The sequence below is a fragment of the Myzus persicae genome, unplaced genomic scaffold (genome assembly GCF_001856785.1).
Source record: "Myzus persicae strain clone G006 unplaced genomic scaffold, MPER_G0061.0, whole genome shotgun sequence".
In the NCBI taxonomy this organism is placed as follows: Eukaryota; Metazoa; Arthropoda; class Insecta; order Hemiptera; family Aphididae; genus Myzus; species Myzus persicae.
This window is the reverse complement of record NW_019102383.1, coordinates 4,850-15,871: the sequence shown is the minus strand read 5'-3', so window position 1 is coordinate 15,871 and position 11,022 is coordinate 4,850. Positions and strand designations below refer to the sequence as shown.

Below are 11,022 nucleotides of genomic sequence, written 5' to 3'. Positions count from 1 at the left end.
TCGGGCCCGAAAGCGGCCGCTGTAAGCCGAGCGTACAGTGTTCTAGCTCCGTGTAAGTGTGAGTAATTTTTACACAAACGTGCGTATGTGTCTGTTTGGTACACGCGCGATCTGGGTCAGTGAGTCACGCGCACGATTGCGGTAGGGCGTGCAGCGGTAGCTACGTTAACGACGGCGACGGCAACAGCGGCGCTCCACCGGTAGCGGCTGCGGCGGTGGCGACGACGGCGACTACGGATTTGTTTTGCCTAGTTTTTTTTCCCACCGTCCTTCGTCGGTTAATACGATCGTAACGATCAACGAGCGCGGACTAACCGCAACGCCAATCTATAATACCTAGTACATATACTAATATATAAACACAATATTATTGTTTCATAACACGTCACGTCGATTGTCTGCTCGCGATGACCAGCGTTTCGGAAATCCTGTCGTACGACAAGTCGTCGGCCCAAGACGACTACTACCAAATGTTGGGATGCGACCAGACGTCCACGGTGAGCCGATTGCGTTTGTTATATTTTGATATTATAATATTCATTAATTCACTTCGAAAGCGCGACAAAAATAAATAGTTCGTAAGATTGTTCTATGAGATAAAGCGAGGATGCTTGCGATTGTTGACAATGTTGTCAGTATCATATTATTATTCTCTTTAATAGGCATAATAATAGTGTGTATGTGTATAAGTGTATCACCCAGCATAATATCTAGTCTAGTAGGTACTTATCAAGTGTGTACTCGTGCCACGCGGTATACTGACCGTGCACTTTTTTTCAGCTTAAGAATTACTATTTTATCACCATAATACACCACCGCCGGGTGTAGTGATGATGCACAATATAGCGTGCAGAGTTACAGGCAGGGTATAAAAACCGTCTCGAGTGCGGCTTGCGTGCTTGTTAAAATATATTGTTATTATTATAACATCTCGTCAGTCGTCACTATACTGATTTTTCGCACCAGGGGTGATTTACGATTGCAAAGCACATTAACACGCCATATGATTTATGTATACAGGGTGATTCATCATGGATGCTCAACCCCTTTTATCCTTGAATAATTTGTTTAATTTTTAGGTACTTTTAAAGAACAAATTATTTTTAAATATACTTAGATTTGTTATACCATTTAATACTTAAGTAGTATCCTGTGGTGGGTACAGTTCTTTTTTAAATGAATCTATATTTTTTTTGTTATTTATTGATACCTCATCAAATGATTCATTAAAATGTTGAAGATTCCAAATCGAAATCTGAAATTATAAGTTATTTAACTTTATGTCGGTACTAAGGATAATAATAATCTTTATTAATAATGGTTCTACATAGAATAATATAATATGTAATATTTGTCTAGTATACGTATACATATTAATATTACACTTGGACAATTTAATTATACCAATTTATATTAATTATTGCTATAATTTTCAAATCATATTTTAAACCCCCATATCATTTTCTAAACCTATATTATCATTGACTATTATCCTTAGTATACTTGGTTAAAATCATTGTTAAAATAATAAAATCATCTCCTTATGTTTTGATAAAAATTCAAGACTTCAGAATTTGAATAAATGCATTATTAATGGATTAAGGAGAGATTGTGAACATGGTTGGTGAATCTCCCTGTATATATAATATATTTATACATACACTTAGGAAGACATTATCGTGGCCTTAAATTATTATGTATGCTCAATGGTAAGCGGACGATACCTTGCTAAAGGATGGGAAAAAGGTCGTAAGGATTTATACAAAGGCCTGTCATAGCTGCGCGTACGTGTGTGCATGTGTGTGCGTGAGCGCCCACCAGCACACCGTGGTACCTTAGCAGAGGTGGCAGCGAATTCAAATGAAACAGTATTATTATTTGATCACCGATTTCAGTATACGTATAATATGACATTATTACTCAAGTTTAGGTAAGTATAAAAATACATGAGTGATTGAAATACCAAAAATTATAATGATAATAATTATAAATAATAATACAATTAATTAATACAACTATAGGTAAATTATAATATAAAAACATTATGTACAATATACTTGAGCGAATAGGTACCCAAGGTATTGGCTTAAATCGAATTCAAATTGAGCATCATTGGGATAAAATGACGCGACACACTAATCCGTTCACTCCACAGTGTTTTTAATGGAACCATAACAAGTGCGACCAGGGTCACTACTATAATATTATCAGCTTATAATTTATGTATATATGATATAATTAATAGTATATGGGACGTGTATGTTATTGTGCGTAGACACAGGTTATAATGAAAATATTATAGTCATATAGTTCATATAATGTATGGTATGTGGTATAGCACTATGGCCGAACAGGTAATTTCGTCGCGTATCGTTTATTTTCGAGTCAAAACAGTCCACACAAGTACACAACATGACATGCATTTCGTATATACATGTATATGTTATTTCGTAATTAAAGCGAATGTCGTTATACGAAATTATAATACATGCGACCAACATACGGGTGTATACCTACACTAGATTAAAACGTCACCTCGACAATTAAATTTTTCTGATGGATATTATTTGTTTTTTTAATTAATATTTGTCAAACTAATAATAATTGAACCTTCGATGCAAGTCGATCAAACAAATGAAACATATTTTTTTTAAATATAAACGTTAACATTTCTCAAAGGTATGCCAACATGCACAACATTTTAAACATTTTAATATTAATTCGATCATAACTGCTGCACTCTCGGCTACTTTTGTAATGTAAATGTTAAGTACCTATTCAAATATAATATTATATCATTAAGTATTATGTAATATGCACATTGCACATTGTACATAACCTGCAAAAATTACGGATATTGTATTATTTTTCATTTTATATATTTCAGTTGTTTTACATTTTTTTTATTTATCATTCACTTTTCATTTTTGAATAGAAAAAAATGTACAATTTCGTCGATTTCATTTTCATCGAACCTTATAAATAACATACATATTTTACTAAGTACATTTATCAAAACAACACGTAAGAAAAATAATATGTACAACTATTTTTCCAAGGTCCACTATTAAAATTGTACAAATTAATATCTTCTACAAGGTCTTATCTGTTGAATGATTTAGCTGATTTCGAAATATATACAGTACCCAAAATGTTACTTTCACCTAATGAAGTTTCAGTAATTCGAATATAATATAACAATATATTCTATTGTAGTTACTATTATGCTTGATAATAGATGTATAATAGAGACGATTAAATTATAACGACTATATAACCGTATTTATAATATAATAAAATATTAAAATATGCTTGAATGCACGATAATATTAAAACGTCATAATAATGTGTATAGTGTGTGGTAGTGTTTATTAATGGCGATTATATAGCGTAAAATAGTTTATAATTCTAAATTTCGATTATTTTTTACCAGTCAATGTTCAAAAAAAAACCATGTTACCTATAATAGCATAATTCAATTTTAAGCCACTTTCAAGTTACAAATATAATAATAATACTTATCAATGATAATCAATTCATTACATTTAAACTTTTTTCAGAAGGTAGTATGATTAACAGTATGATAATATATCATCTGATCTATCATATATAATATGATCATACTGTTAATTATACTTTATACCTTCTGAAAAAGTTTAAATGTATTTTAAGTAGGTATTATACCATCAAATATTTATAAGAGTAAGTATTTTCTTAAACAGTAATGAATTGATACAGTTCTTTAGCCGAAATTTATAAATTAGTTCTAAATACACTAAATAACGTCTATAGACTATAACATCTATTGTAATATGATATAATAATATTTGCTAGATGGCTAGATAATATAGTAAATAGACAAATATGAAAAAGTCTGTATATAGGTAATATATTATAGCTTATTGGGTACATTAAATTTTATCATTAGAGGTTTCCTTTTTGTACTACTGCAGTTATATAGGTACGTAATAAAAAATATTAAAAACTTTAAATAATATTGCAATATCTGCAAATGTTAAATGTTTGAAATTCATTTCTACCGTGCTCCAGAGTCAAGAAACATAATTATTTCACAAATATTTAAAAGCGCATTAGAGGTTTGAGATCCGCTTACAACGATATACCTAATTCCCACTATATACGGTCAGACCACATAATCCAGTAGCAGACGAAAACGTTTTGTACAAAATGGCCCTATACCAGACATTCACATATTATACACTACCGAAAATGAAAGTGTAATGTAAATGTTTATTTATATTCTCAAAATGTAAACAAAATTATCCAAGTAAAAATTTTAATGTTTATACTTATAGTATGTAGGCCAGGGCGTGCTCAGGGGGGCGGGGGGTTGAGGGTTTCATTCTCCCCTTTGGTTTATTTTTGTCATATAAAATATATGATAAAGCAGTGCATATATATATAACGTGGTCCGAAAGTGGTCGAAAATTCATATCTCCCCTTCCAAAAAATCTGATTGCGTCACTGATGTAAGTTTATGGTAGGTATATTTGTTGTATTATGTATAATATGTATATCCCAGACTGCAATTTTTTGTCAAAAATATTATTTTAAATTTATAATATTTTACTGAAATAATTCTTAAAAATATATATTAAATACCTTAAATAGCTGCCTACAATAAATATATATACATTTTCAAGATAATTATATAATATTAAGACTACTGGAGCAAATTACTACCTACGAATTTTTAACTTGTTGAATAGTTGGAGCTTTCCGAAGAAGAAGTAACAGGACTCGACAATTGTATTGTCGATGTAATAATATTTTTGTAGATTAAATCCAACAGTGATTATTCATTAACATAATTATAATATTATAGTAAAACCAATAGCATTTATTTTAAATTAGAATAACCCAATCTCGTCGTGTAGTTTAATTCACACACGATTAATATTATTATACATAATCAGTCTACCACATATGACATAATCATATACCTATATCTACTTTGTTTACAAAAAATGTCAATACATTGTGTTATAAATTACTCTAGTAGTATCATGGTATGATAAATTTATTTTTACTAGTATGCAATTATGTAATACATTGTTCATTGTAGGTACTTTTAATATAATTTATTATATTATTCAAACATTGTAATATTGAAATGTAATAATAATTTATTTATATTTAAAACGTGAATCGTCACGTCAGTGAAATTAATTGAGGTATAATTAAATACTCGTACAACTGTAATACAATTAAAAAATGATTTAATCAAAGTTGAATAACTAATGATAATATAATTTATTTTTAAATACATCTATAATTTATTTATTTTTACTTAACGGTATTAGGTACACTATTCACACAATAAGTCAATAAACTTCATATTTTCTAACATTTATTATTTGTTATACCTTAATTCAAATTGTTTATAGGTATACTGCTTACATTTATATCTTTTTTGTATGGTCCAAATCCAAAATGAATTCAACCTGTTTGCTAAGTACTTAAAGGTACTTGCTTAATTTTTGATACGAAATAAACAATCTATTATACGATTGCTGAAAAACATTGAAACCTATACCTGCATTGTACACTTGTACCTTTACTCAAATCTAAAATTAATTGGTCGGGTATATCTAATATCATTAGTTATAAATACTAGTAATTTTAATCAATACTAACATGTAGGTAGGTAATAACCAAAGGTAGGTACCAAAGCCAAGTACTAGTAGATTATTGAAATAATATTATGAAACAACTTTAATGTAAAATACATATTATTGATTTCAAATATTATCTACATAATATTATTATGATTTACGAAAAAGTTGTAAACTTAATACTTATATAGGTAATTTATACTTTCTAAATAAAAAAAGTGCAGTAGTTGTTAAGTAAAATGAATTTTATTATATAATGAGTGTGGACGTGGCCTGCTACTGTAAGTCCTTTCTTGTATATCCAGCCATAAATCTACATAACTACTCAGGTATAATTTATTTTATTATATTTAGAACTTGAGCAATTGATACATATAGGTGATATTCATCGTTGCTTTATCGTTTATTTTAAAGTAACAAACATTTTAAAGCCAGTTGTCTATTCCTAAAAAAAATATTTACAGTTACTAGCTATTTATATAGTTTTCTTGTTTTATTTTTTTATCTTACCTATGTTAATTTATCCATAAATTAACCCATGTTATATTCAATAACATTTGAAGTTTTTTTTGTTTTTACAATGCACACTGTATTCCATGGGGATGGGACTATAATAAAATGAAAGTGGCCCTCGGCATCAAAAGGTTTAAGACCCAAGGGTTTTACTGTATACTTAGTAGAAACTTGCATACATTTTTATTTACATAATGTATCATACATTCAATATTAAAATAAATTATCATATTTGTCTCCGAATTAGAACAAAAAAGTTCTACAAATGTGTAGTAATTTAGTCTTAAATATAATAACACGTAGGTACTTAACAGCTACGAATACGTATATCAGTGGCATTTTTTTTTTTTAATTACGAAATACATTGCTATACAATTATAGGCACTTATTACAGCTAATATATGTTTTAAAAATTAAATAATATTGGTACTTAACTTCCTACTTAAGGTCTAATTTAAATAAATAACACCCTTGAACTTGATTCAATTTATTGAAATCCGAAGAATTTCAATTATTATATTATGTTTGTAGGTTGACAAAATAATTTACTTTAAAGTCAACGATGTATGAAGATGTTTGCATACAAATATTTTGCATACAAATAATTTCAATGGAATATTATATTATATTTTTTTTCAATGAATGAAATATTGAAGTATCATAAAATACACGAAAGACTTATGAGGTGCGACACCTGTTGCTCATTCATCAAATGCGTAAAGCATCTTTAGTATTTTATTCAAAAACGGCTTGCTTTCCGAGCGCTTTCATCTTTGAGTGGACAAACTGCAACCCGTTGAAGCTATTTATGTACTTACAAAATGCAAAAGGTAAAGCCATTCGCTTTTCAAGTACAGTAGAATATATACACATAACCTACACCAAAGGATTTGACAAAACACATTAGGTATAATGTTGGCTCGACATAATAAACAGTTGAACGCGCTACTGAAAACAGTATACAATTGAACCTTAACAGTTAACAAAACTCAGTATTATTGCATGCACAATACACGCAGGTACACACTGAACTACACTATAATAGTAATTATGTATAATGCTGTGTGTCAATGCGAGATAATACGATTTAGGCCTCTGAAAATAGACAAAGACCATCATAATGTAGAGGTACACAATGCACGTAACTTCGCCGGTATAGGTATATAAGACTCGCAGATACGTGTGTTGTAGTCTTCTTACTAACCTAATAAGGTACATTGTTATAATTTAATAAAAGGCAAGTGCCTATATGGACCAGTATCTACGGGGTGGGTGGACGGATGCAGTTTGCATGTTTTGTTAAAACGCCGACAATAATTATATTGTTTTCTATGTATCGTTGGATGTTAAATTCAATTAAACCAAAAGCCTTTATTATACATAATAGATATGTAAAATATAAGGTACATGTATGTTTATTATTCGATAATGTTTTATAACTAAAGCGGTAACAATTTACGCAACGTTATCAGTTATAGATACCTTCATATTTTACTCTGCCGACCCTGCTATTATTACTGAAATGCGGCTCATATTATTAATATTATTATTGATTGGAAAAATAGCAAGCGAAATATTTTCCGCTTTGTGGTCATTTTCTCTAAACTCGGTAGTCACTAGCCATGTATAATATACTATCACGGCAACTTCAAACAAATGTATGGCTATATATAAGTAATATATATATTATACAACTGAAAGGTTGCAAAAAGCAACACCTGATACGGTCCCACAATTAAATTATTTACGCTGAAAGCATTATTAATTACGGTTGGTAAATTAAATTATAGGACGACCGATATGTGTGTTCTGGGTTTTCGACTAAAAAAAAAAGATGAAATCCAAAAACCGGTGGAAAAAAAAACAATAAAATTGAGAAAATGTATAGATTAAACGAATAATATTTTAGCTGATTTAGTTTTCATTAGGTACCTTTGTATATAAACGCTATATTACGATTTACGGTTAATGTATACGTAAAACATTTTGTTAAATAGGTGGAACAAATAAGCACAGAATTCAAAGTAAGAGCTCTTAAGTATCATCCCGATAAAAACTCCGGTGACAAGAAGGCGGAAGAAACGTTCCAGAAACTTAATGTAAGCAATAACGGGCGTTCGCGCCTCGTTTGATACGTAGGTACTTAATATTATTACCTACTATATTTTTTATTATTATTATCGCCTCCGAATGATATATTCGTGTGCGTTGTAGGAAGCTAAAGAAACGCTGTGCGACCCGGAAAAGCGGGCAACTTACGACAAATGGAAGAACAGCGGCGTGGCCGTTAGCTATAAAACGTGGCTGAGCAACAAAGAACATTTCCAACAAGTACGGACTGTGAATTACATACAATATACATGTACCAGTTGTAATAGTGTATCCGTTCGTGTTAAACTCGTGTAAATTCGAGACATTAATAACAATACAGAGATCGAGCGTCCATAAATATATATAGCCATATAGGGCGTCGATTTTATTTTGTTTTACCTCGCGCGCGTTACAGCTCAATAAAATACGAAGTACTGAGTTATATACGAAGGATAAGGAACCTACTGCTGTAGCCCTTTGTAACAAAAAAATACCGTATATACTATACCAAAATAATTATCTTTTTAGGTACTTTTGCTTCAAATCCAAAGAATAGCCTTCGCGAATGTTACTGTCGTTGATTATATTAAAATTCAGCTATTTTTTAAGTTAAATAATCGTTATGTCATTATTTAACCATTATGTATTAGAACGAGTTTTTAGATGTTTTCCAAATTTCCAATTACATTTACCTGGCAAAAATAAAATATCGTTTCATTAATTTCACGTTCTATAATATTATCTCTATATATAATCATGTAAAACATATTCGGGACGTAAATCGGCGTTCTTTTTTTTGTCCGATCAAGCATGTTAAACAAAAAAAAAACGTGAGGGCCATATTATTTCAGTAAACCTCGTCCTCGGGTTATTTCCGTGCGAGAGGTAGTAATTTCGATGTAATACGTTTTTAAATCGGGAACTGTGGGGAAATTATGCTTCCGCGCACTCGATCCATTAATAAACTCCTGCAGCGGTCCTCACACCCTGTGGATATAACATTGACTTTTCGATAAAACAATAAACTTAATCTGGTAACTGATGAAATTGGTACCTATGCTGACATCTATAAAGGTTTTGTAGGAACTTTTCATTAAAATATAGGTGTTTTATTCAGTTTCGTGATTACCTTTGTTCAAACCAGCTCAACAGTAGTTTCCATTATGACCCAATATGATAGGCAAATATTACTACATAATACATATTTAGATACCTTTCCATCTTTGAAATCTTTGAAATAAATATCTTCCATATACGTGTTAATCGCGTGAAAGTTCCTTAATCTACTATTTTATTTCTTAATTATTAATCATATAGGAGCACACCATTGTAGCCAAAATTCTAAATATATTCACATTGGTAACGAAAAAAATAGCCAATTACTTGAAACTAAAGCACTCCTCCCCTTCTAATAATGTTTAACTGCAGCAATGAAGAATATAATATTATAATAATTGATTTTTTTTTCAGTCTATGCACTGGGCACAAATGAACACTAAAGATAGAATGCTTCCGGAAGGTGGTGAAGGGGCTTCGTCTTCAATGGCGTCCAGGAGAGCATCTGAAGGTGGAGTGAACTTGGGAGCCAACAAAGTAAAATGGGACGCAAAGTCTAATGCGGACATTATCAACAAGTTTCGCAATTACGAAATATAAGTTGCGTAGGTGTTATCTACGAAAAAAAAAACATTCCTTCATCAAATAAAATATACTTTTAACATGATATAATATAAATTCCAATAATTTGTACTACATACTATATTATATACATACCTATTATACTGACTCTTATAAAACACATCTTTACCCGAGGGCCTGAGAAGCAAAACACGGTAAATAATAATTATAACTGCACCTTAAAATCAACAATATTACTATTATTATTCGATTACGCTTACTTCTAATAGGGTATAAAATGAAACTTTTTAGGGTAAATTAGAGTGAATTTTCTTCTCGGACCTTCGAATTAATTGAATCTCAAGAATTTCTCTTCTAGTTATTTCTAAACATTATGATTATACTCTTCAACTATTGTCTAGTCATCAAACAGTAAATGATACGTCATAACGTTCACAATTAATTGAATGCTATTTTAAGTCGAGTACTTCGAGTAGATTATGTTACTCAAACCTAATTAATGTAGTTTGATATCAGTCTCACAAAACACAAATTAATTGTAACATCGCGCAATTCTGTGTTTCAAAGATGTAATACTAATAGGTATAATATGATAATATGTGTTATTCTGTTATTATAAAGTTAGTGTATTTCTAAAACAATTAGCTAAGACACCGTATAATACTCATATAGTATTGTGTTCTAGTTTATTGTATTGTATTGTAACGTTTACAAACCGTACCTACCTATATTTTATAAGTTATCGGTGGTCATTCTTGTGGACCAATACGACGTAGCTACGACCTTGTGCATTACTATTTATTGCGTTTACCTATTTATTATATTATAATACTAAACTTAGTATATTAATATACTTGACTGTATTGCCATTTCGGTGAGATATCGTTTCTCAAATTTGTAAAAATAAAAATATACATATTATGAATACAATACATGAATTTCGTTGTTAATAATATTATGATCCTTTCATAAAAATAGCGCGCGCGCGCGCGTGTGTGATGTGTGTGTGTGTTTATGGGTGGATGTGAGCGAGATACGAATCCGTTTTATAAAATAATGTATCGCTATGTAAATAATATTTTAATATGGGTAAATACAACTCATATCTGTATTATTATTTCAATGTTTGTAACGTTTGTGAATA

At 30.2% G+C, this 11,022-nt stretch overlaps 1 protein-coding gene across 1 annotated transcript; it reads left to right on the top strand.

The window, feature by feature from the left end:
- The first annotated feature begins 130 nt into the window (after positions 1-130).
- Positions 131-10,810, top strand: LOC111031987 (J domain-containing protein). The gene is made up of 4 exons (XM_022312142.1): positions 131-497; positions 8,147-8,248; positions 8,364-8,480; positions 9,711-10,810. Exons 1-4 carry the CDS (start codon positions 408-410, stop codon positions 9,894-9,896), a joined length of 495 nt encoding a protein of 164 aa, XP_022167834.1. The 5' UTR covers positions 131-407; the 3' UTR covers positions 9,897-10,810.
- The last annotated feature ends 212 nt before the right edge of the window (positions 10,811-11,022 follow it).

Excerpts from the sequence above, each read along its gene's own strand:
- LOC111031987 (XM_022312142.1), top strand. The coding sequence starts at position 408 with ATGACCAGCGTTTCGGAAATCCTGTCGTACGACAAGTCGTCGGCCCAA. Across the intron at positions 498-8,146 it reads GATGCGACCAGACGTCCACG|GTGGAACAAATAAGCACAGA; the intron begins GTGAGCCGATTG and ends TTTGTTAAATAG. Across the intron at positions 8,249-8,363 it reads AAACGTTCCAGAAACTTAAT|GAAGCTAAAGAAACGCTGTG; the intron begins GTAAGCAATAAC and ends TGTGCGTTGTAG.